This window comes from Ambystoma mexicanum, chromosome 3p (assembly GCF_040938575.1).
Source record: "Ambystoma mexicanum isolate Mex_15411 chromosome 3p, UKY_AmexF1_1, whole genome shotgun sequence".
NCBI lineage: Eukaryota > Metazoa > Chordata > Amphibia > Caudata > Ambystomatidae > Ambystoma > Ambystoma mexicanum.
In genome coordinates this window covers 887,375,716-887,403,029 of record NC_090925.1, presented here as the reverse complement: position 1 = coordinate 887,403,029, position 27,314 = coordinate 887,375,716, and the positions used below count along the sequence as shown (strand labels likewise).

The 27,314-nt window shown below is 47.8% G+C and overlaps 1 protein-coding gene across 3 annotated transcripts in view; it reads right to left on the bottom strand.

The window, feature by feature from the left end:
• TLDC2 (TBC/LysM-associated domain containing 2) overlaps nucleotides 1–27,314 on the bottom strand; it is a 514,922-nt gene that overhangs the window by 351,384 nt on the left and 136,224 nt on the right. For 2 of the 3 annotated variants that reach the window (XM_069652112.1, XM_069652115.1), the window contains exon 1: nucleotides 17,065–17,172. The exons of the other annotated variant lie outside the window; for it this stretch is intronic. In XM_069652112.1, the coding sequence (XP_069508213.1) occupies nucleotides 17,065–17,136 (72 nt within the window). In that variant the 5' untranslated portion in view covers nucleotides 17,137–17,172. Of the gene's footprint in view, nucleotides 1–17,064; nucleotides 17,173–27,314 lie in introns of those variants that run through there. 3 annotated transcript variants of the gene reach the window in all.

The window sequence follows — 27,314 nt, the reverse complement described above, 5'->3', positions numbered from 1 at the left end:
TTGTGTAGCACAGTCTGCCCGTACACACCACACACACACATTTTATTGCCCTATCCCGTAGCCTCTGCAGGCCCATTTCTATGGCCGTCATCTACAAAAGGGGTGCATGTAACACATGCCACTCTGCAACTATTGCAATATTTGCTGACTTTTTGTGCTGGGCGCACACAGGAGTGGGGGAAAAACTTTCAACAGGGGAGCAGACGTCGTTAGTTGTGCTGGCTCTTTTTTTCTTTTTATTATTATTTTTTTAAAGGTGCTTCCCTAGAAACACTTTTTTTTGCGGTTTTCATAAGTACATGTGTGTTTTCAACATCAGCTCACATTCTTACAAAAGGGTCTTCAGTGCAGTCTGTAGATTATGAAACAACATTTCATTGCCACTGTGCGACTAAGACATGCCATTTGCCTTGAAAAGGTGTATGCATCGCGAACCAATGTTCTCATTCTCACAGGAGAACATACAAGCAGCACTCAAGAAGTCACACATGCTTTTGTTGATGAGACCCCTTCCGACCTCTGGCTGGCGACAGGAATCATTGGAGTACTTCCACACTATTCTCAGGTGTATACATGAGAAAAGCACCTTGGCAGTAGGAAAAATGCGCTACACTGCTTTCACCATAATCTTCAGTTGACGGAACACACAGAAACAAGGCATGTAACCCATAAAGAAGGCCCCAAAGTGCACGATCACAACATGTACAGTTGCCGAAGAGCCCACACGTTGACATTCTACAAGCAGTCAGCCGAAACAGCACGCTTCGACACTACACCACAAAGCGTCCACTCCCTCCAAACCGAAATTGCCACCAAGTCTTCTTGGAGGGCATACACGAACAGATCTTCCACAAAGCCATCACCCACGATGAAAACTGTCATGTTTGCCAGCTGCAGTACACAAAGTAATGGAAAAAGTGAATGCAGCCCTTTCCTGTGACGCACACCTAGAGCACCTGATTGGCCAAAGGCCATAGTCCCATTCCCATTGGCCACCATGGTGAAAAGCACAAAATGAGCCACGCGTCGTTCCCCAATGACCGCGAGGACCATGCCCCGTTGAAGCAGGAGGACCCCTTCTCCCTATTGGTGCTCTTTCCTGTGACGTACACCCTGAGCACCTGATTAGCCAAATGCCATAGTCCCATTTCCATTCGCCAGCATGCTGAGAAGCGCAGAATGTGGCACGTGCCTTTCGCCAAGTACCGCGAGGGCCACGCCCCAGTAAAGCAGGAGTCGTCCTTCTTCCTATTGGCGTGCTTTCCTGTGATGCACACCCTGAGCACCACCTGATAGAACAATCGCTACAGTTCCATTTCCATAGGCCAGCATGGTGAGAAGTGCCAAATGTGGCACGTGCGGGTCCCCAAGTACGTCGCGGGCCGGGCTCGAGTAAAGCAGGAGTCCCTCTTTTCGTGATAGTGAGAGGGGGGTGGGTTAAGAATATCAAACTGGGTAGGGGATTCAGTCTTCCGTCGTACAGGTACAAAGGTTTTTTTTTTCTTTTTTTTGACGTGCAAGCAACCTTTTTGTATTTTCTCTTTATATGCATTTCTGTTTGCCTCTCCTCACATTTTTACCACATTCTGGTCAATGCTTCTTGCACAGTGTAAAAGAAAACGGCATTGCCAATTGTGCTCAAATAACTGCCATTTCTATGGAACCACTGCATATTTTGCGACCTCATGATCTCATAGTGGGTGGAGAACATGCCATTTATAGCACACCTTCCGATCTCTGGCTGGGGACAAATTACACTGTCAGGGACCCATACTCCTCTTGGTGTTATGCACGAGAAAACGACCTTGGCAGTAGGAAAAATACGCATCACTGCAGTCAGCAACCTCTTCAGGTGACGGATTAATGGTCCACACGACATGTAACCCAAATGTAGACTTCCATGGGGCACCACGACAAAGTCAACGTTCGTGATGGATGCCACATATCTGCAATGGCGAACCATCCCACCAAAACTGCAGTCACCCTGACAGGCCCAGAAAGCGTCCACTCCATCCAACCCGAAATTACCAGCAACGCCTCTTTGCACACAACACCTGTGCAGATGGCGCACAAAGGTATCACTGACGATAAGCACTGTGTGTCTCTCCATCTCGACCACCCTCACGACACAGTATTGGGACAAAATTGTACCGCCCCTTTGTGTGAACCATGCCCTAAACTCCTAATTACCTATTTCCCACAATTCCATTTCCCTTTCCACCCTGCTCATAATGGCAGGATGTGCATTTGCGCTTTCCCATCTACAGTGAGGGCCACGGCCCAGTAAAGCTCAGACCATACTTCTTCCCTTTGCACGGTCACTTTTTGCAGCACTCCCCCATTGGGTGCTGTCAAATTTTCAAACACGCATGCAACAATAACATACAAAACCTCTGCATTGCACACTGTCATTTCTATACACAACTCCATATTTACTGTTAAACACTCTCAGTACACGTTCCGTTTGATTGCACTGCCCCTCCTCCAGAAACCTCTGCTAAAGAATGCACGATTGCAGCATCCACAAAGATCCTAAGACGCACCCAGTACACCTTTGGCCATGCACACAACATTGCAGCCCTTTCCACACCCACCACAACACTATACATCCAAGCAAGCGACCATGTGGGCACCTAACATTACGCACAAACATAACATACGTAGCGGCACTTCTACTCAACTCCCCCAAACCATAAAACACCCATTCACGAAAATGTGTCACACTTACCAGAATCCACAAACATACCATAGCCTGCACCACCCCTGCGCACTGCCATTCACACAAAGTATTGTGTCACTGGCAACCTATGCACAACAGCTTCACAACATTGGGTCTACTTCAATAAATCTGCACACAGCAGAGTAACCAACCACATATAAGCTGCACTTCAACCATACCCACTTCTATACTCGCATTACGTACACACTGCACCTTGTGGCCACATTGCACAGCTTCTCACTGCATCATCTCCTGCCGCACTCCAAATACTGTGGTATGTTGCAATTATCACCACAACCATGGAATGCACAATTCACGCTTTGCAACTCACCTGTGGTGCTATAGCACGTCGCCAATGTGCTCCACACCCATTCTCCAAGGATCATCACCCTATGCCCCATGCACTGTCAAACCTGCATTGCTCCAGTGGGTGTGCTCCTTGCACACATTCCCCGTATCATAATGCAACCATGCATGTCAGCATGTCACCAACTACCACTATGCACATACGCACCATTGACGCCAGCACTCCTAACCAACCTCCACACCGCAATGGACATGCACAGCGTTACATGCAACAGTCACCATAATGTATAAACATTACACTGTCTCTGGCACCCCCACGCCCTTTCATACACATACTATTGTCTGACCCACTTCCACTCAGAAAGTATTGTGTCACTGCCAACTTAACCACAAAATGTTTACAACATTGCCCATACTACAAGCATTGTGCACACAGCACACTATCCAAGCACATATAAGCTTCCTTCAACCATACCCTCTACCATACTGACAGTATGCAAACACTGCACCCAGTGCCCACACTGCATGACTTTTCACTGCAGCATCTCCCACCACAGCGCACCGCCATGGAGCTATGCTGCAACAAATTGCAACACTTACCATAATGTACAAACAAAACACTCTTTCCTGCATCCCTGTGCACTTTCAATCACATACTATTGGTGTACCCACTTCCGTTTACAAAGTATTGTGCCACTGCCAACCTACCCACATTCTCTTTGCAACACTGGCCGATAACGGCTGAAATGTGCTCCACAACCATTCCTTACATGTTGCACTGAGGCACATTCAAAAATGAACATTCAAAAATGCATTACTGCTGTGGGAGTCCTCAAGACCTAGGCTCTTCAGTGCATGGCCTACAGCCTTCGGCCATGCACCCAATAGTTTAGGCCTTGAACACACCCACAGCAACGTAATGCCACCATACATGTCACCATGTCAGCAACTTCGATAATCCACATACACACCACTGCCACCAGAACTCCTACCCAACCTGTACACCCCATGGCGCTATGCTGCAACAAATTGAAACAGTTAACATAACGCCCATGTGGGCAGCTAACATTATGCACAAACGTAACATACGTAGGTAGCAGCACTTCACCCCAACTCCCCCACACCATAAAACACCCATTCACGAAAACAGGTCTCCATTAGCAGAATCCACAAACATACCACAGCCTCCACCACCCCTACCCACAGCCATTCACAAAGTATTGTCACTAACCACAACATTTTCACAACATTGGGCCTACTTCAACAAATCTGCACACAGCATAGGCCTTGAACACACCCACAAAAACGTAATGCCACCATGCATGTCACCATGTCGCCAACTACGACCATCCACATATACACCACTGGCACCAGTATTCCTACCCAACCTGCGCACCGCCATGCAGCTATGCAGCAACAAATTGCAACAGTTAACATAATGTACAAACAAAACGCTAACTCCTGCACCCCTGTGCACTTTCATTCACATACTATGGGCTAACTCACTTCCATTCACAAAGTACTGTATCACTGCCAACCAACCCACATTCTGTTCACAACACTGGCCCTACTGCAACCAATCTGCACACACCACACTATGCCGGTCCGATAGCACAGCGAGTAGAGCGCTCACTTAGACATCTGTTCAGAGCCTGCTGACACAGGTTCGAATCCCAACAGGGCCAAACTCAGCCTTTCATTCTTCTGAGGTCAATAAATGAGCACCACACACCGTGGGTAATAATAAGCAGCGCTCAGATACCTGAGGGTTTGTAGCGCTATATAAATGCTGAATTATTATTACTATGCACGCATCACCCTCTACCGAATGCAGAGTCAAACATGCATTCCTGCGGTGGGTATGTTGCGGCCCTACGCTCTTGAGTGCATGCCTTGCACCCTACGGCCTAGGGCTTCGGCCATGCACCCAATAGTATAATACTTCCACAGACCCACTGCACCTTCATTCACCCATGCATGCCACCATGTGCCCAACTACTGCATTCCATCCGCAGTGCACTGCGGATGGAATGCAGTTCCCTCCCTGTTCCCTTCCTTATTGCCGCCAACACATTCCGTACGGTACATATTCCAGACCCTTCTGCCACTGCACTGTCCGCCGATACACCATGGCGGCTTTCCCATAAAATGTTGATGCACATCACGCTTCCCTCCAGCCAACCACCGGCCACGTCCAAACTTCTCCCATAGCACGCCGTACCGCGAGCCAATGACACTTCTGTCCCCAGCGAACAGGGAAATGGGTCCGCGAAGCAGACCCTGATATCACACCTTTTTTGGGACGTGCATTTCAGTTCTTTGCAACAAAAGTACTGGTCAGATTTCCACCAAACACACAAAATCACACTTTCTGACTCAAGTCCCCGCTCCTGCTGCAAATTTGGTGAAAATCCATCCAGCTGTTCGGCCTGTAGCCGTGCGCAAAGTTTTTCCCCATTCAGTATATGGAGGAGAAAAATGTTGGGACCCCCCTATAACTTTGCCCCCCCGCACAAAACCTCGCCCAACTTGGTGAAAAAATTCTAAGCCGACCATATACTACTTTTGCAAAGTTTGGTGAGGATTTGTCCACGGGGAGCAAAGTTATAAGCTGCTGAAAAAGTGCTCTTCCTATGAGTTTAGCCGCCGGCCGTGTAATATATATATATATATATATATATATATATATATATATATACAGTGAAAAAACTTTGTTAAATGGACGTTATGGTTAAGTTGCACTAATAAAAACCCATCAAATTCAGTCAGAAAACTTTGTTAAAGGGGCGTTATGGTTACAAGTAAAACCAAAAAAACTCAGAAATTCGCCAATTATGGTAAGCTAAGCAACCATAACTCGTGTCACTCGTCACCACCGTGTACTGCTAATACTACCACCCAAGACATCAAAGATGACATCACATATCTGAGCCACTTGTTTTTGTTCACTGACATATCTAGGCCAGGTGGTCTTGTTCACTACCAGTCAGAATATTAAAATTTAAAACGTACTATATATCTAGATATTGACCTTGTGGTATATTATTAAAGTGCTTTCCTTACGGTTTAGTCTCAGCTCATTGTGCATACATATGCGGCAATAAGCAGGCATCAAAAACAAAAACACAATTCATTTGTATACATAAAGATAAACTTTAATGTTATTAACATTTTCTGGTAATCCTGTTTCTTTCTTCCTTACTTTAGGTTCCCTGTATGTGGCTCCGATTTGTATGCATTGTGGGTCTTCATATGTATTGTTTGTACTAGCACAAGTGTGTAGTAAGTCTTGAATTGTTAGCTAGTTATTACATGTTTAACATTACTCAAAACTGTTATAAGGTAGCATTCATTAACGTACTATCCACAATTACAAGATTATAAATATTGTACCTCTATGGTGCATGCTGCAGCCATTGCCTATGTTTATGTATGATTAGGTTCCTGTATTAACAACAACACTCCAATACAATGTTGTTTAGATGAGTACATTCTTTAATAGATTAGGTCGTTCATGATAGGTCTCCCGATCACCCCTGATATCTTGTTACCAACATTATAAACACAACCCCTTGTATGGACTTTTCATCAAAATTAATTTCACATGTGATGTCATCTTTGATGTCCTGGGTGTTAGTCTTAGCAGTGCACAGTGGTGGCGCGAGTTATGGTTGCTTAGCTTACCATAACTGGCGACTTTCTGAGGTTTTTCGGTTTTACTTGTAAGCATAACGTCCCTCTAACAGAGTTTTCACACTGAATTTGATAGGTTTTTATTAGTGCAACTTAACCATAACGTCCCTTTAACAAAAAATGTGCAATTAATTTCATGGGTTTTTACCAGGATACCCTTTATTTTTCTACATGTCCCTCACATCATATTGAACCCCTGCCCCCCCCAACATGATAGCCACAGAGACCGCAGACAGTCGCACAGCCCGCGGACCTCGGGCAGCATTTGCAGTTCCCAAAAGCACAGGCGTTACCTTACATTATTATATCCTGCAACAAACAAAGACGTGGGGCCTCATTACGAGTTGCCCGGTAAAAGCGGGTTCATTACCGGCATGCCGGAATGAGCGGGTCCGTGCTCGTATAAACCAGCTAACAGCGGGTGATTACGAGTGCGCAAGCACACGCGTTCCCCCATGCCGGTAGTGGCAATACCGCCATGCCGGTAAAGGGCCACCAACCCCCCTATACCGGCATTGCGGGGGCCGCCCACAGCGTTACCGCCTCATAACAACCCCTAAATACCGGCACGGTATTACCGTGTTTGCCAAAAACGGACCCGGAAATTACGTCATCACGCAGGAACGGGAAATGGGCCGGCGGCCATCTTTAAAAACACAATCCATTGCCATCCTCCACAACCACCAGTTCTTTCGTGTTGTTCTGTGGCAGGATAGAAGCAGGATGTCCAAGGCTACCAAGAAGGCGACCCAAAGGGAAGAGAAAACAGCGTTTTTCAGACGGTGAACTAAGCATGCTTGCTGACACCCTGGCCCAGCATGCAGACACGATCAGGAGCACTGACATGAAGCATGCAGCCCAAACCAAAAAAAAAAGAAGTCTGGCAGGAGGTCGCACAGAGGGTGTCGGCAGTGGGAACCACCCCAAGGAGTGTTCGTGACTGTAGGAAGCGGTGGGATGACCTCCGCCTCAGGGTGAGGAAGGTCCTGGCGGATGACAGGAGGGCCGCAATGGCAACAGGCGGGGGCCCACACTCCCCATTGAAGTTGACGGCATGGGAGGAGACCGCCAGTACCTTCATTGACCCTGAATCCATCGAGGGATTTGGAGACCAGGAGGCGGGCGCCGCATCATCCACAGAAGAAGGTGAGTGACCCATCACATCCATGTAGGCTAAACCATGATGTGGCACAAGTGATGTGGAAGTAAGACTAGGCAAGGCAATGTATGTCCCAGGCCCACATCAACATATCCAATCAAGAATGTGTAGCACACCCTGCAACAAATGCATGCTGAGTGCCAATCCCAATGCCAACACAAGTGCAACATGACCCAACCGTGCCCATGGAACTCACCACACAGACACCATAACAATGCCATGCCACCAGCCATGCATTAATTGCCCACATGCTCCCTTAGAACACCAAATGCCACACCCCAGAAATAATTTGATGCATGAATGTATGAACATATTGCAGCGCAATACATCATAGCTGCCATGTGACACCATCACTGATGACCTGCATCTCTTCTATCCCCAAGGCACCGATGAGGAAGATGGAATGCAGGAAAGGGGTGCAAGTTCATCCACTGCACGGCAAGGGACCAGGGCCACCGCCACCCCCCAGCCCAAGAAACTGCCCAATGCAACAGGCAGTGTGCCACACCGGGCAGTAACCCTGCAGGAGACACCTGCAGCCACAGTACAGCAGCAGCTACCCACAACAGTGGGAGGCGTTTCCATTCCCGCTCCGCCAGCCACCGCGGACATTGTGGATACAGAAGTGGAGAATGAGGGTGACATCATGTCCGGCACACCCATCCCAAACCCCATTACCAGACTACCCCACCCTACAGAGGCCGAGAGCATGGACGATCCCTGCCTCCACGACTCGGAGACTCAGACATAGCCCTCTTTGAGGAGGACTGTGCCCTGGACATGGGCCCCGCGCAGGTGCCATCCTCCACCCTGCCTACCACCACCCCGCCCACCAGTACTCCTGCAGCCAACGACTCCTTCGAGGCTTGCCTGTCAAGGGTTGAGGCCCGACAGGAGTCGATGCTCGAACTCATGCGGCAACAAATATCCAACGGGAATGACTCCATAAGGGCCATTGCCACAGCCACTGCAGCCAACACTGCTGCTTTTGAGGCATCGACACGTGCATGTGGGAGTGTATGGGGGCACTTACAAAGGCCCTGCTTGCGAATCTACCTCAAACGCAGTGCCCACACCCTGGGGCAGGCATGGGACTGATCATCGACACCTCCACTGCCACAACCCCTTCTACCTCGGCCCAATCGAGCCCCGTGCGGTTGACGCAGAGGAGTGCACGGCGCTTGACCATGGCACCCCCGGATCCCAAAATTGCTAAGAAATAGAGTGGGCAGACAATGACATTTTGAAAATGTACTTTGGTGAAGGGACCCGTGTTTGTTGGACGTATGGGGACATTTGGGGTTTGTAGGGTGGGTGAGGGAGTTTACTTGGGTATTTTTGGGGTTTTTTAGGGTGGGTGAGGGAGTTTACTTGGGTATTTTTGGGGTTTGTAGGGTGGGTGAGGGTGTTCACTGGGGGTTGAGAGGGGATTTTGTTCACATTATCACATGTCTGGAAAATACACCCGGTGTGTGCAAGAAAATCATTGGCTGGACATACTTATTTTTGTGCATGTACTTTTAATCTCTGATGGTGTACAGTGGGGCAATTCGAACAAAACAAATGTGCATGTCCGCATGCAGACAGCGTGTCACAGGCACATTACATTTATGGTCCCTGCGTTTCAAAAGTATTCGTCAATTAGTGCTTGGCGTACAGCATGACCATCCGGTGCATCACGTACTGGCAGGGGGGCTCCTTCGCTCCTTCTCCATCCCCTTCATCCTCACTCGGCCCATGCATGTCAATGTCAGGTGGCAGTGGTACATTCCTTCGGACGCACATGTTGTGCAGCAGGACACAGGCCATGGTGATCTTCGCCACCCTCTTAGGCCTAAATAGGAGTGCCCCACCAGACCTGCTTAGGCAGCGGAACCGCGCCTTCAACAGGCCAAAGGTCTGCTCAATCACAACACGGGTACGAGTGTGCACACGATTGTACTCCTCTTCATGGCTGTTCTGCGGGTTCCGCACAGCGGTAAGGAGCCACGGCCTCAAGGGATATCCACCATCACCTGCAAGCAGATACAAATAGGTGTGTGTCACTCTGAACTGCCACCTTCAGGGAGCACAGTCATGGCAGCAGCTATTTGGTGTGGGCATGCACATGTCCCTGTACGTGTACAAAATAGTCACCTAGATGCAATGTATACTGTAATTAGGTGTGGTACACTGGATGGGGTTCAATAGATGATGCAGGGTGTAATCATGCATGCTCTGGTAGATGTGCTGTGGTAGTGCAAAACTGTTTGGCCTCCAAAACATGCTGTATATTCTTTACTATGCATGGTCACACTAGCCGCATTGCCACTGTTGCCATTCTATTCAGTCATGAATTGCTTGCCATCACCATGGTGCCCTGGTTGTGCTTCATACTTGTCATCCATATGCAATATTTGTGATATGTGGCCCAGTGATGTGTTATGCTCCGTTTGGCTGGTTCAGGTGAGGAGTGTTTAGCTCTGCATGCATTCTCCACTCACTGGCTAGTGCCACCCAGGTGCACTATTCCCCCCCCTTTCCCACCCAGGTGCGCTATTCCCCCCCTTTACCACCCGGGTGCAGTAGGCCTCCCCCTTCTGCATCCACACACATCAGTACCCCACAGCATGGCCATGGCCCTGTTGTGCAACTCACCGAGCAGCCAGGCACGTGGTCCAGCATGTCACTCCATGTGACGGGGTAGCGTGGAGTTGCGCAGTACCATGGCATCCTGTGTGGAACCAGGAAATCGGGTGCAGCAATGTGTGATGATCTTGCTGGAGTCACATACCATTTGCACATTGATGGAGTGGTATTGTTTGCGATTGCGGTACACCGCCTCTATGTCATGGGGACTACCAATTCCACATGGGTGCACTCGATGGCACCAACACAATTGGGCATGCCTGCCAGTGGATGGAAGCCTACTTTGGTTTCGGCTATCTCCCGGCCAGTCCGTGGTAGGGATATATGGGTGCTTGTGTGCTTCAGGAGGGCATCCAGCACTTGGTTCAGCATGCGTGAGAATAGTGGTTGTGAAATGCCATGCAGCTGGCCCACTGTGTGTTGGTAGGTGCCTGTGGCCAGGAAGTGTAGCACAGACACCACCTTTATAGTGGGGGGATGGCAGTGCGTATTTCTATGTGCCTGGCAATGTCGTTCTGTATCATGTCCACTATGGTGGTGATGGTGTCATGGTCCAACCGGTACAGGGTGTGGATCTGCTCAGGGGTTAGGTTGAATGGGCTGGGTCTGGTGCGAGGGATTGGTGGCTGCCTACGAGGCACTGGTGGCTGCGCTAGTGGTAATTGCTGGGCCTGTCTCACCCTCCTTCTCCTCCTGCATCTCCTCTGTGCTGCCTGTTCTTGATGCTGTAGTTGTTGCTGTTGTTGCTGTAGTTGTAGCAGTGTAGGCATGTCCTCCAGCGCCATGATTGCAACTGCTAGTGGTAGCATTTTGGTGTAGGAAGGGGTGTGGTGTGTAGGTGTGCTCCTTTTGTACTGGACCACTCTACATTGCCTACACCTGTGGGGGGGTTGTGGTGTGTGGGTGTGCTCAGTTTGTACTGGTACAGCCTCCATTGACTCCAACTGTTGGGATTGTGTGCACCTGTGGCAGCTGCCTTGTATCCTGCTTGCTGTTTGCGGGTGGTCCGCGATGCCTGTATGGCCGGCATCGTGCAGCCCGTGATTACCGGCTTGGCGATGCCGGTATTTGCATGCATGCATGGGTTGGAATTACCCCCTATTACCGGCATGCCAGTATTTGCTCCCTGAAGGGGCGCGTGTACGCGCCTATGCCGCTATTAGCGGCACCGTTGTTTAGTGTGCCGCTAATACCGGGTTTGCGGGTCGGAATGCAACGGGACGGGAAACGATGCCGGTATTACCATACCGGCATCGTTTTTGCCTTACCGGCATACCTCGTAATGAGGCCCTTGTACTTTAAACTACAACAGATATATATAGCACATTCAAAAATTAAATATGTATACAAATTCTGTACTTATGAAACCAGAAGTACAATATCACAGGTTGCGCAACATAATGGAATGCACCAAGCACAAAAGTGAACTATATATATAACAGTATTACCTCGGTGCAACCTTGCGTACACACTCAAATGCAACTCCAAGCCACTCAGAAGAAACCCTTACTTAAGTACACTATATTTCTTCTTGTAACATTAGAGTTTGTTGTATGTACATGACTTGTAAGAATTAGCAGTATTGTTTTCTTTAAACAGAAATGGCAAGCACCCTGGAGTGGTTAGAAGAACATTTCCCACATGATGAAATGAGTGAAGGAAATAACTCTAACGGTAGGGAATACAATTTTTAAAGTAGAAAAAGTGATGTACATTGTTGCAAATGTCACTAAAACATGGTTTTCTTTTCAACAGTACATAGTGCAAATGAAGAAGGTGGCACAGAATTACTAATAAATGAGCAAGGAGATGGGCACAGACCGCCCCAAACTCCAAATGCAGCAAATTTACTGTCTGTAAAAATGGATGAACTGAACACTAATTTTGTACAGTTAATGACATTTTTCAAAAGTCATATTAAAGACAATATTCAATACCACTGCCCCTCTTGTACCTGTGCCCCTTCCCCCGTCCCAGCCAATCATCCCCACCAAATTCCTTCAATCAACAACACTACGATGAAACCTCAATACCTTCCTCCACTCATGAACAGTCTGTAGAAAACCCCAATTCCCCCATGTTTCCCTTTCTGCTACCCCTTCCCTTTCCTAATTGAGTGCATTTCTATGTCTTAATAAATATCTATGTATGTACTGTTTGTGTGCGGTTTTTTTTAAGCCCTGGTTGGAGTCCGCGGACAGCGCAACTGTATGGGCTGTCCTCAACCAAAATGGAGGTGCCTGCGAAAAGCGTGCCTGTCCAGAGATGTCTGTAAAGTTGTGAGACACTTTTAATTAGTTTGGGGGCCCCACCCCTGTCCTGCAGACACCTGGGTGCATGCACATCTGATTTCCTGTGCCCTCCAAACACTGCGCCTGTTCGGAGATGTCTGTAAAGTCGTGAGGCACTTTTAATTAGTTTGGGCCACCCGTCCTGTGGACACCTGGGCGCATGCGCACACCACATCCCATGCAATGGGTGTCCTGCGGACAGCCGTCCTATCCGTGAACGTTTGAGGACATCACCATGTGACCGCACCCGCGCTGCTCGTCGGGAGTATCCACGGACACTGTCCGTATCGCTGGACAGTTTAAAACTGTGTTTTAGACCAATCCAGGGTGTTTAAAGCTGAAACATCACCCTTGCAGAGGTCCTAGACCATGTCCTGGCCGATCTAGCATCTTTTTGTAACTTTTTGAGCCCCACCTGTGGTTCAAACTGACCGCGGACAGTCGCGCGGTCTGCGAGCTCACACCAAAAGGGACACACCCACAGCTGCTCCTCATTGTGTTTCTGGCTGTCCAGGAGTGAGCAACTACTGCAGATTGTGGGACTCTGATCTCTACTTTATTCTTCTGTGAGAAGATGGCATCCATGGCTATGGCCACTACAGCTGCCCCACCAACATCGCCACCACTATCTGGAGGGCATGGAAAGGGGAACAGGCGTGGAGATGCAGAGGTGGATCAAGAGGACGAAGAGGATGAGGTAGTGGAAATCCCTGTCACCAGTGCCCAGTGTGAATCTTGGGTGTGGAGACCTTTTACCACTGTTGGGGGGGGAGTACCCAAGGCGCGTGCGGGCAAGGTTTGATGCACTGAGTGCAAAGTTGTACTCAGTTGCGAAAAAACCTGGTCTCTATAGCTATGGGACCGCCTCCCTGCAGTGACACCTAAGGTCCAATCACAAGGGAGCAGTTCCAAGGGTCATACCTTTCGAAGGGGTGAGCAGATTGACGTCCGCTGTCACATCCTCATCATCTGCTCCTGCCACCACAAGAGACATTCCTGTGGGCCAAGGGATCCTTGCGGAAGCCTCGCAGGCCATACATGACACAGTCGACCCTTAACTTTCAAGGGTGAAAGTGCTCTGTATGCACTGTGACACACCGCTCTGTAGGGGGAAGCAATTTTGAAGTCCTTTCGAGGCTGTGGTCCGGGATCAGCAGAAAAACTGTACCCTACCTGATTTAGGCCCACTCAACATCTTCCTCTCTCCACCTGCCCCTTTGTCCTTGTGGTTGGTGCCCTGTTATGCTCACCTGGTATCCATGGGGACGCCACCCAGCCCTGGTTGGATGATTTGCACTCTCGAACCCTCTCCCGGTCCCTTGGTAATGCCTCTGGTTAAAGATGGGTCTGCAATATAGGAGAGCTGGATTTAATACCAGATTGTCTTTATGTTTTCCCCACCTCCCTTGGCCTTAACTCCTTCCTCCCCCTTGGGCCTTCTCCTCACCGTTATATTGTAAAAGGTGGATTCTCCGTCCTGCTCCTCGTGGCAGGAGCGCGTAGATGTGGGGGCGAGCAGCGACCAAGTTACTTCACTGGTGCAAGCCCCCCTGTGGGAATCCAGGCCTGCTGTGACTCATTAGGTTTTCTGCTTTACAGTCTTCATATACAGTTCTTATGTTCCATTTAGTTTGAATAATAATGTCTTGCTTCTTTCCTTTTAGGTATGGAAAGGTATTTTGGTGTTGTCATGCAGTTTGAAGATGAGCATGGGCCGGTAGGCGAAAGCGCGGTGTGCACGATGCTGTCCGGTGAGTAATGTGCGATGCGTGGCGCTGTTTTGCCTTTTATATTGCTAACCTGTGTCTTTCTCTCCTTGCAGGTTGCGATGTTCCTCTCCGAGCGCAGTAATGTTCCATCAACGATTCTGACCAGGAGATGACTACCCAGGTAAGAATTGTGTGGCTTTCTTCATTCGGGAAGAAACGTGAGTAAACGCTTACTAATGCTGTCTTTCTTTCACCTCTTTCCAGGTTATGGTATTCCAGGATGCATGCGGTGCCGGATGATTGAGTTCGTACCTTCAGGTGAGTGGAACTGAAGTCAGCGATGGATTGAAGACTGGACACTGTTCCAGGTAAGTTTCGTAGTGATCTTTCTCTCTCTGCAGGTCCTTGGTTTCAGGTAAGCTGGCATCAAAGAACTGGACACGGTGAGCGTTACGCTGCCCACAGCAGAATAACGCAAAGCATGTTCTGCTGTTTGGGTGTGGTTTAAATAGTCTCAGGTAAAGTAGTCCAGGTAAAATAGTCCCAGGCCTGCCACACCCAAAGTAGTCCAGGTAAAGGAGTCCCAGGCAGTGGCGGCTGGTGAGTTTGAAAGCTGGTGGGACGTACATTTCCCCGGGGGAATTTTTGAGCGAGTGTGCGCAGCGCGCGAGCCTACACTACCCAAGGGGGAGCGTTCAATTTTAACACTACCTCAGGTCAAGTGATCTAGCATTGCCCGCCCCCCAGGCACAACTTCATTATAGTTACTCACACTTACTAGTCTATATGTGGATCTCTGGGCAAACAGGGCTTTAGACCCTGTGAAATGTTGTGTTGAGTTGACCTGGCTCAGGTACAGGGCCATTGGCAGGCAGGACAGGACGCAGGGGATAAGCGGTACTTGGGTCTGCTGTGCACTGTTAACAAAGGCCCGACAATTACAAATGTAAAGCATTTCATTGTTTGCAACTGTGTTCATATGCACACATTTTTAGACAACTAAAATGGTGATGGGATGTTAGAACTTGCATGTCAGGGGAGTGATTGAAAGAAAAGAAGGGGACAGTAGACAGCTCATTCTTACAGCAGTACTTAAGTGTGTGATTCCAGACAGTATAGCGAGGTAACTGCTTTTCATATTGAAGCTTTATCAGCTTTTAGTACCTTTTTGCACACAGGAACAACGTGTTTTCAGTCTTTGGCTTTTGTGTCCCAGGCTGCATATTGCTTTCTGGGAGTTGTAGTCCTGGTTCCCGTTAAGTGAATGAAACAAATGAAAAAAGCCTGGAGCTCATCACTGTGCCTTGGTGTAAGGGGCCAGATAGCAGACCTACTCTGGGGTGCTGGCAGGGCTGGGGATTACAGCACCTGCAATGTATCCCCCCGTTGGAGGCCCGTGTGTTAATCCAGTCAGGGTAGAAACCTGCTGGCCCTCGGACTAGTGAAAGGAAGGTGGGTTGTGTTGTTTGTTTGAACAAAACGTGTCGGGCCTGTCAGGGGACATTTGGTGCAGAATTCCGTCCAATTATGTTTTCGTGGGCAAGCACACTGGCTTCTGCAGCTCGGTCCACTCAACTAGAACACTACGAGTAGGGCAATAATGGATTGTCAAGCAACAATTGAAAGTTGCCATGGCCAGGCCCAGTAGTACTGGGCCAGGACAGGCAGCATTAATGATATGATAGGTTATTTATAACGCACTTTATACCCAGAGGTTTCTAAGCAGGGACCTGGGGATCGAACCTGTGTTGCTCTGTGTCGTCCTGTTTCCAAGGCAAGCACGTTGCCCCTGAACTATCTGCCAGCAGGAGGATGCGAGATGGAGGGAACGAACAGTCTATGGATTAAAACAATACATTCCTCAAAATACAGCCGTTGCAGCAGAATATTTATGACGAAAACCAAAGCGAAAATAAATCATGATTTAAAATAACAAACATTTAAATAAAGAAAGAATGCCCCCTCAAAAAGTCAATCTATTCCATATAAGAACACTAATGATGAGAATGCACATTGCAGATAGGCTATGCGCATGTAACATACCGCACTTTGATTTGCAGTGAGTGCGTGGAAACACGTATACAGTGTGTAAACGAGAGTGTTTGCTATTTGACCCACACATGTACAGATAGAGGTACGCTTCATATTACGCACGATGACAATAAGCAATGTATAGAATTCCTGACGCAATAACTAGTTATATGCCAAAATAAGCTACATACTGCCGTCTATCCCACGTCTGCCTGCGCAGGTTCTATAATAATCGTTTTGAGCCACGTACTGTACTTAGTGTCACTAAATACAGTACGTGGCTGAAAGCGATTATTATAGAACCAGCGCAGGCAGTGTTTGCATTCATGGTCATTACAGCCGCCGAGGACCCGGATTATACGTGTGTTTGAAATAGCTTTACCTCCTCCCGCCGGGTAAACAGAATTTTCTTTTAGATCCCGCAACTATCTTTAGAGCAAATAAAAACGTGCCAACGTGCCACTTTTAATAAGAAGTGGTCGTCACCCTTCCTTAAGTACATAGGGCCGGGCTGAAGAAGTTACTTACTGCGAGTCGGAGGGAAAACTTGGCCTGCGCTGCCTTTCTCTCAGGTTGAGCGTGGGCAGGGCAGCACAGCATAAACACACCAAGACGTAATCACGAGGATGAAAGAATGGGGGGAGAAGCGTGCCACCACGAGTCATCATCGGCCCACCCCCACACTCAAGTGATTGGCTGCCTCCATAGATACAGTAATGTCATTGGCTGTTTGCCAGCCATTGGCAAATAGCCAATGACATTACTGTATCTATGGGAGGGAGGGAGGGAGACTAGATAGATCTTTGGTGCGCTGTTTGCGCAAATAGTGATGCTGGCGGGGCCACCCCTGAAGCGCCACCCCTGAAGCGCCCCGCCAGCCTCCTACTTAAAAAGGTTACGTAAAGTGCGTGGAGCTACGAGCTCCACGCACTTTACTATGGGCAAGAACAATGTAAAATGGGACGCGCCCCGCTGTTGCAGCCGGCCCATGAATAGGAAGCCTATTCATGGGCCGGCTGCAACAATAAGAAGGTAATGGTTCCCACAGCACCCCCGCGCTGCTACAGATTCAGAAGAACTTAATCTAATCTTCTGAATCTGTTTAACACTCACACCTGGTGGGGGGTCCTAGGTGGGGGGGGGCGGCGCCCTTCCGCCTTATAATAGCAGCCGCCACTGCTAAGTTCCAAGCTTGCTAGCAGCGAGTGAAAGCAGGTGCCAGCGTGTGTATTGCCCCTTTAAGATGTACAACCACTGACACAACCAGCAAATGTAGAGCGCAGCGTGTAAGACCTCCACTGCCTATGTAATGTGATCCCTTTAATTGTCTGAATGTTTTTTATGGTGTATTCTCTGTATTCAATTTCAGGTCACGGGGCTATTGGTCCAAACAGTTACCCACACATCCAGAAACAATGCTATTTGCAAAGGAGACCAGGCACTTTAAAAGCAATTGGGATGATTCGCATAAAGTAGTGCGAATGAAAGCAGCGCAAAGAATTTGCTCATTTCATTTGCGCTACTTTCTGAAATGCTCGGGTTACCTTATTCTCAAAGGGGGGCGGGGGCTGGAATAATAGTGCTAAGCCAGTGGAGTAACTTAGCTGAAAATGTTGGGGGGGGGGCATGACATCTGAAGAAAAGGTGCCCCAGCCAAAAGAATGGGGACAAAATGGTGTGCCATGAAAGTTGGGGGGGGGGGACAAACACCCCTGCCCCCCCCCCTAAAATTACGCCCATGTGCAAAGCTGAACTGTCCAGCCCACTAACATACATTTCCCGACACTAATGTATGACACGTGCCGCGCATTAATGGGCCGTTTGAGAGCCTGTCTCGGTGAAATGCTGGAAAAAAGAAATGCATTTCTATCCGTTTGGGGAATGGAAATGCAAGTTACACTTATGAAGAAATCATGACAGGGTCAGAAATGAGCCAGCCATGATTTGCGCCTCTCCCTGGGCCTGTTTCAAAAGGCACTGAGCGATGACCCTTATTTCAGCATCCCATGTGTGAATTCAGGAGGCGCTTTTACATGTCTAGAAACACCCCCTTATTTGCGCAAATGCAGAAAGGGGGCAAAGCGCGCCTGAATGAGCGCATTTAAGATGTGCTCTTTGAGATGCCCTTTGTGAACTGGAATGCTGCGTTTAGGGGGGCAAGTGATGGGGTGCTCTTGCACATCTCCTCACTTGCACCCAAAGCAGTGTTAGACGCGTACCTAAAAAAGTAGTGGAACTGTGACCTTGGAGAGGGGCATAGCAGGCAGGAAGGGAGCATCGCGCAACACATTTTTCAAGGGTTGCAGCCACGCTGACTGGCAGCCAATCCGATGCCAGTATAGCTGTAAAGTGGAGAAGTGTGCTTCAACTTCATAAAGAACAGTTCCGAAATGGTTAAAATGGTTAACAGTAAAAAATAAAAGTAGTGGAACCTCCCGCCCTCGACCGTTAATCAGGCCCAATGTGCGCATAAACGCTACCAAGCGCCAATGTCATGACGTAAAGAGGTGCAAGAGTCTTGGACCAGACGTTCCGTGGCTGTTTGACACAACGTAGACGGCGGAGCAAAAGGGAGCGGGCGCTGCTATGAACCCGGAAGCACCTATGATCAGCAAAGCGGTACACCTCGTTTCGGCGCCGCCGGTTCGCCGCGGCCAGTTCGGCGACGGGATTTTCTGGCGGTGTGAATGGGCCGTTATTTGCACCCAATGGCTTTTCCTTGGAATGTGTATCGATCTGCTCGGTTCCGGATAAGTCATGACATTTTTTGTTTGGCGCTGGGGACTGTTTAATGCCTGGCACTAAGCTAAGGGAAGACACAATTTGCATGAGTTTTTATTCGCAGTAGCCTTGAAGAGCTTTTAAGCTACATCCCCCCGTTTTACTTTCCCGGATCCTTGGTCATTTCTGTGCGGCAATTTGGCGCGGGCTGCCGTGCCTAACCGGCTCCCGCGCCGAACCGGCCGCGTCAAATCGTCCCGCGCCGAACCGGCCGCACCAAATCGTCCTGCTCCGTAGCAAAGAATGCTCGGTCGCTTGAAGCCTGGGTCTAGCGCCAACCACTGTCCAAAACCTGTGCTGCCACCCACTGTCCAAAACCTGTGCTGCCAGCCATTTCTGATCTGCAACATAAAAGAAAATACCACCGGTAAATAACATCAGCAAGCGTGTGTATTGTCCACAGAGAAAAGTTATATGGTAATGAGTAACTCGTATTGAAGATAAACGCAGTACGTATCTGCTATGATGGGCAGCAAAGAAGATGGAAGAGGGGCTAATTGCGGTCTTTTATGTAGTGCGGCTGGCTGTGATTGGCTGGTTCAGAGGTCATGGACCAAGCACATTAAGGAGCGCTGTTTCATGTTTTCTGAAAGTTGTTTCCACTTTATGTTAACATTTTTCTGAAAGAGTAATTTTTTCTTTGCCCCTGCACAAGTAGATAAAGAAGATTAATGCATACTAGGAAGAGTCAGGTTTTGACATAGGGCCTCATTACACGGACGGCGGTAAGGGTTAACGGTCACCCTTAATGGCAACGGTGACCGTTAACCCTTACCGCCGTACTACGAGGTCCCTTTGCGGGTTGGAGGATTTAACGCCTGCTTCTTGCAGGCGTTAAAATCCAACCCGCTAAGGGACCTCGGAGCTAATTACGGCACCGCAAAATTGCGGTGCCGTAATTAGCGCCTTCCCCATTCCCATAGAGCCCTATGGGGCAGAAATGGGAATGGGGAAGGGCAATGGCGGAAGGGGGATTTACCGCCCCTCCAACCTTGGAATGGGGTGGTAAATCCCCTTTCCGCCAAGGCGGTGCCGGTATTTTACCGGCATGAGCCATGGCGCTAACCGCCTACCGTGTAATGAGGCCCATAGTATGTGCTTCTCTGAGCAAAGATTCCTGTGCATGGTAGATTTATAAAACATGAAATGTCTACAGAGTCAACCCTCTGCTGTTGACCTAGGTGCAGGTGCCGCGGTCAACTAGCTGACACTCTTTTGAACAGTTCAAAAACCATTGAGGAGGGGAGCAACAGTGAACATTTTAGAGAGTTGACTTTTTCGGACCACAATTTAGGTGTGCAATATAAGTCGGTATTGAAAGAGCTCTTGCAGCTGAAGAAGCAAGCAGCTATCTCCCTGCCCCTTCACTAGTCATCCAGGGGCCAGCTGCTTCAGCTCAGTGTTTTTCATGTCGGAGGTGAGCCGGGTGACCACAGGGGATCTCTCGTGCATGCCTCACCGGCAGCCGAAGGCGGGAAGATGGAGGCTACCACTGGGCAATCTGGCAGTGCCAGGCCTTTGTGCTGTGCTGCGGCTTCTTCTTTTATGTGACCTTGAGTCATCAGTGGATGTGCTGAGGCCATCTTGTTGCCTCCTCCTGGTTCTTAACGTGCCTAAATCCTTTCATTGACGATATTTTGATAATATGGGAGGGTTCGGTAGGTTCTTTTCTAGAATTCTTTGAATGGATTAATCAATTGAACAGGTATTTAAAGTTTACGTGTACCCATAGTCCTGAGAAAATTGACTTTCTAGATATAACGATTTGGGTGGACAAGACGCAAAAAATACTACAAGTGAAACCATTTCATAAGAGTACAGATAAAAATGCACTGTTGAGTTTCAACAGTTTTCACCCCAGACACACACGAGAAAATTTACCTTTTGGTCAATTTATTCGGTTGAAAAGGAACAGTACTCTGAACTCTACCTTTCTTGAGGAAGCTGAACAACTCAAAATGAAATTGTTGAAAAGAGACTATCCTAAGAAGATTGTCAAAAGGGCATACAAAAGATCCATTAATAACCACCGTGAAGCATTATTGGAGTATCATTCCAAGAATCAAGATAAAAACAATATTGTGTTCGTAAGTACTTACAATGAAAGAACTAATGAAGTCACCAAAATTATCAAAAAGAATTGGCACATATTGACAGGAGGAGAGAGCCCTTTGGAGAGCCCGGTATGTGCATATAAGAGAGCCTCTAATTTGAAAGAACTGCTAACGAAAAATGATATTTCCCTGAAGTCGAATAAATTAATCAGTATCACGCAATCATGGGGATTACCTGTAGTTACAGGACATGCCCCTTGTGGTAAGTGTGTCAACTGTAAATACACCTGCAGAACCGAACAAGTTGATTTGGGACTCCCGAAGATGTGGCTACAAACCAAATTTACGAACTGCAATTCTACACATGTGATCTACGCAGTATGGTGTCCATGCCAAAAAATTTATATCGGGATGACCGAACGCAAAGTGACTATAAGGATAGGTGAACACAGGAGTTGTATTCGTAATCGCAACACACTGGCGCCAATGGTTGGTCATTTTTTGATGATGGGTCATGATGTTGATGAATTAAAATGGACAGTGTTGTGGCAACTGGAGAAAACAAGTAATTCTGATGCAGATGTTAAGAAATTGCAATATAAGGAACAAAGGCTGATTTTCTTAACTGAATCATCCATCAAAGGATTGAATGAATTTGACTCTTGGAAACACTGACAACATGACTAGTAGCACATAGGATATTGAAGCGGGTGGTCTCTTCAATCGCTCATACCGGCAATTTCTCATAACATATGTGATGTCCCAGTAGTGCTATCCCATCCGTGTATAGGAGCAAGGGTATTGCAGTATACAATATATAGAAGGGACCCAGTGGGACCTTGTCTTTCTTTATAAGACTGTGTTGTTCACAAGTGCATGTACACCTCTCCTACGGGGAATGTGTAAATTAGCTAGCAGTTAAAGTGAACTGAAATATTGGTAGTCTTAGAAGTGGGCCAGTGGCGGTAGAATATATTGTTTCAATGCTTACCGCTGTTCGGTGTGACCTGGAGCTCGTTCTGCGCTCCGGTTGACTGGTGCGGGGAGTGTGGCTTCGGGGTGCGAGAGGGTTGTGCGCTCCGCATTGGGCGGGCCGAGCGGTGGCATTGGGCTCGTGGCATTGGAGGCGCTCACGTGTCGTGGCGTGGTGTACGCGGGACGTGCTACGTTAAAGTGATGCAGGCATAAGAACAGACTCAAATGGATATGAGCAGAGTGAGCCTCTACACCACAGGAGAAGGATCTAATCAAAGCGTTCCAACTAACGAGCTGGTAAGCGATTTATTGTGCGGGACACGCGAAGGGTATGAGGAAGTGAATGCGATACGAGTCTTGAGAGACTCGCAATGATCAAATGGGGACTTCACCCACTTATTATTATTATTTTTTTAAGAGGCAGTAATGTCCGCTGCATCAAGCCACAAGAGGTGCAGCAAGAGTGTAATTCGATGTTAAGACACACGGGTTTCCGTGTCATCAGATGCAAGTCAGTTCACAAAAGTCCCTCCATTGAAGAGGTAACACACATGTCTATTTTCTATGAGATTAAGGCATTAGTGTTAGAAACATAGTGGGCCTCATTACAACTCAGGCGTTAAGGGTTAACGCCACCGTTAACCCTTAACGCCTGATTCTGATTTTAACGCCTGCTTTTAGCAGGCGTTAAAATCCATGGCGCTAACCTGCCATGGTGCTAATTACGCCGCCGTAATTTACGGCGGCGTAATTAGCGCCTTCCCCACTCCCATTATGCCCTATGGGGCAAAAATGGGAATGGGGAAGGGAAAATGGGAAATGGGGATTTACCGCCCCACTCACCTTGGAATGGGGCGGTAAATCCGCCATCCACCATGGTGTAAACGGAGTTTGCACCATGGTGGTAAAGTTGGTGCACTTAGCACCAAGGTTGTAATGAGGCCCAGTGTGTCCGTATTTGATGATTGATGAGAAGTTAATGATTTAGGCCCTCATTACAACTCAGGCGTTAAGGGTTAACGCCACCGTTAACCCTTAACGCCTGATTCCCACCTTAACGCCTGCTTTTTGCAGGCGTTAAGTTCCATGGTGCTAAGGCACCTTGGTGCTAATTACGGCACCGTAATTTACGGTGCCGTAATTAGCGCCTTCCCCACTCCCATTATGCCCTATGGGGCAAAAATGGGAATGGGGAAGGGAAAATGGGAAATGGGGATTTACCGCCCCACTCACCTTGTAATGGGGCGGTAAATCCGCCATCCACCATGGTGTAAACGTAGTTTACACCATGGTGGTAAAGTTGGTGCACTTAGCACCTCAGTTGTAATGAGGGCCTTAGAGTTGTTTATTCTATTCGGGAAAGAATACTTGTCACAATAATGAGTATATACAGGTTGGGAGTGTTCTCTGCAGTTGCTTAGGTGAGCTATTGTTAATGGAACTTGATTGGCCCTGTGGTACCTGAAGTATAAATCAGAATCAGCACATGTTGATTGAACAGATTTTTTAGAGAGTTTACATCTAAAGATTTTGTTTACCCTGGTTGAGTTGTCTACCTATCTTGTGTGTTTTCAGGAATTGAGTAGTCCTACACAATGGTTGAGACTCTCCCCTATACTAACCGATGTCGAGTGATATTGTAGAAGAAAGACACGGTAAGACTTACCTTAGTATACTTAGATACTGTGTAAGTAACACAGCAGTGAAACGTTCATTACTGACTGCTGTTTCTTGTTATTTCTCCCTCTGTTTTGCTTTCTCAGGTCAAGAAGTGCATAGCAAAGTGACACCCCGCAATATTCTTGTGTTGGGTGGCATATATCCAGTTGAGTGTAGTGTTGTACAGTGGTGAACACACCATAGATGAAGAGACATGAGATAAGGGAATAGATGGTCCCCCTGATGAAGTTCTGGTATAATATATGAAATGGAATGAAGAAGAACGAAACATGTTGGGCAATTTAAATGTATTGTGATTTAGTGACAATATACTAACTAAATAATATATCGAGTTGTTTTCAACCCAGGATAGCATTGATTGGGGTTGAGTGTATTTAACAGACAGTATACTGTACATGTGGTATCCTTTAGTCAAGAGGAACCAGTGGGCTATCGACCATTTTTTGTCCTTTGAGACAGAGTGATCTCTTTTTTTGTATATGGTTTAGCTTTGTATAGGCAGGATGTCACAGGGTTGAGCACATCACAGACTGTTTTGACATATGGAAAATGGTTTTAGGATACACTTTGTAAAATGAATTTTAGAATTGTTTGCACATTTTAGGAGTTGTTCTTAGATTGTTGTGATATTTGGTATTGTGATTTATATGAAATAAAGATGTTTAATATAATTTGTGTGTGGTGACCTAGCAGTTACTTGTTAAAACATACTAGGTAGCATTGACCTGGGAACAAGAGAAAGGGGTAGCAAGTGGACGTGGGTTGATCTTTCTGTCATAGGATTTTCCTGTAGTTGTACTCAAGGAGCCTGGTCAAACACGTCGGTAGAACAGCTCTACGTCTCTGTTTGTAGTGTGCCTAAATCCTAGTACCAGCTCTCTGTGGCCTCTTCGATGGCAACAGCACGGGTGCATGTCCTGTGGGCATCTGGCCAGGTAGCATGATGTGTAAAAGGCCTTTGGTCTGGATGAGGTACGCGTGTTCTCCTGGGGCCTTCCACGAGTGCGGTAATTATGGGTGCTCTGTAGATGTTGGGCTCCAGAAGAATAGCTATTTTTTTGCCAACCCTCTCGGAGCAATCCGTCATGATTCCCCCCTCGGGGATGCACTCCTTGTGTGATCACATCATACCTTTTTCTTAATAGTCTTGATCTATTCTGGAGCTTTTGGTTGCAGTTGTGTCAGTTTCAGGTCCTAGTTGAGCAGTTCACTGAGGGATTTGGGGATGCGCGAACATGGCTGGCCCCGGCCTGGATGGGACCCCTCCAACTCTCTCTGAGCACTTTGCGGTGTCTTATTGGAAAGCCTTGTGGCCCGACAGGTGGCAATATCGCACCATAAGGTACAGGCACCTTGATAGGGTTCCTCACTGCTGCAATGGGTTATTGAGGCTTTGCTGTCGAAGAAAGTAGAGCAGGAGTACAGAGGCTGGGTCATGCTAGTAACCTTTGGGGAGCAAGGTAACCAAAGGGAGCCCAGTTTGTTAAGTGAAGAAGAATTGGGAGTTACTCGAGTTGTAAGTGAGGCACATGCCTGTGAATTCATGCCGCGTGTGGCAGATCTGTGCCAGCTCATAGTGGGGCCTACTCACAACGGCCGTGTCTCTGCATTCTTTGTGGAATTGTGATGCCCCCCACTTCTATGCCCCCCTGCCCTTTCATATTAAAAACTACCCCTAAACCTGCACCCCCCCCATAAAAGTGCCACGAAAAAATGCAGCAAAATGTCCTTGAACAAAATAAACAGGGAAATGGCTGCCGTGAGTTGGGCTGGTACCGCTTGCAGCACCCTGTTTACAGCAATGAACGTTCTGGCAAATACATGGTTTGCGGTGTCTCCACAGGTTCTGCAGCAGATCATGGCGGGATGTCATAACCCCAGCAACAGCCTTGTCTGTTCGAGAAGCTGGGTGGATCGACCCAACAAGGGCAGTGTCCTGGCAGGCAGGGCAGACAGGATCTGGGGAGAAGGGACTGTGATGGATAGAAAAAGCCTGCAGCCCAAGGCCAATACCCATTTGAAGCCTGTGAAGGTGGGCCTCCAAAGTAGGCGGGCGGGTCCCCTCTCTGCGCATGCAGGTGGAGAGCGCGACTATTCAGTGGTTAGGCCTACAGAGCATCTGGAGGGACCTTGCCCGGCCCCTGTTGAATCATTAGATGAAGACTGGACTGATGGCAGCATGCTGAATAGCCTCCCCCAGATAATCGAATGTGGCAGTGAATAATTGAAAAGCGAAATTTGGCTGGGCCTAATACTTTCCCAAATGGATCTGCATGTGGCCTTGCTTGCCACAGGTATAACCGTCTTGTTAGATATCTCACAGAGGGTCCAGGTATGCGGCTTGGATTTCCCCAGAAGGATAAGGCCTATCTTTACACATGATAGCAAGTACCTATACCATGGAACAATGTCCTTATGTGTGTAGTTTGTTTGTTTGCTTGTTTGTTATTTATTTGTAACGCGCACCAGACCCGGAGGTATCAGGGTGCAAGGACAAGGATATTTTAAGCTTACATGGTTGCATAATATAGTACATGGAAATTACATAGTTACAAATTACAAAGCGAAATTACAAAGCGGAATAGCATTACAAGTTATAGTACAGAGCATAGCAGAGTTAGCAAAATACACCTATAATCTAGGGATATATGGGGAAGTTATATCATACAAGTTACAATACAAAGGATGGCAGTGTTGGCAAATTACAGAGCAGAATACAATGATGTATATAGATGGCATATCATGGAAGTCTATTGGTTACAAAAAAGGGATGTCATAAGGCGGCTAGTGGGGAGACAGGAAAAGAGGTGGGAGAGTTTGGGAGAACCTTCTCTCTCTCTGGTATGACTTTAGAGATCATTGGATTTAAGCCAGTTGATGATGTTAAGTCTGAAATGGGGGTATGTTTGGTTCTCTCTGAGGTGAGGAGGGAGGGAGTTCCAAAGTCGGGCGGCTTTAACAGGGAAGCTGTTTCCGCCAATGGTAGCTCTTTTGAAAAGAGGGAATGTCAGACAGTTGGTGTAGGTCGTTCTAGTGGGTCGGAGTGTCGATCTTTTGCTAAACCTCTCAGTTAGGTACAAGGGTGCTGCATTGTTGAGGGATTTGAATGTAAGGGAGGCGGTTTTGAGTTTGATTTGATCAAGAGTAGATAGCCAGTTAGCATTTCTCGTAGCTGTGGAGATATGATCTCTTTTGGTCATTCCTAGCGCTGCTCTCAGGGCGTTATTTTGGAGTATTTGCATTTTCTTAGTGATGTATTTGTTAGCTCCAATGTAAAGGGGAGTACAG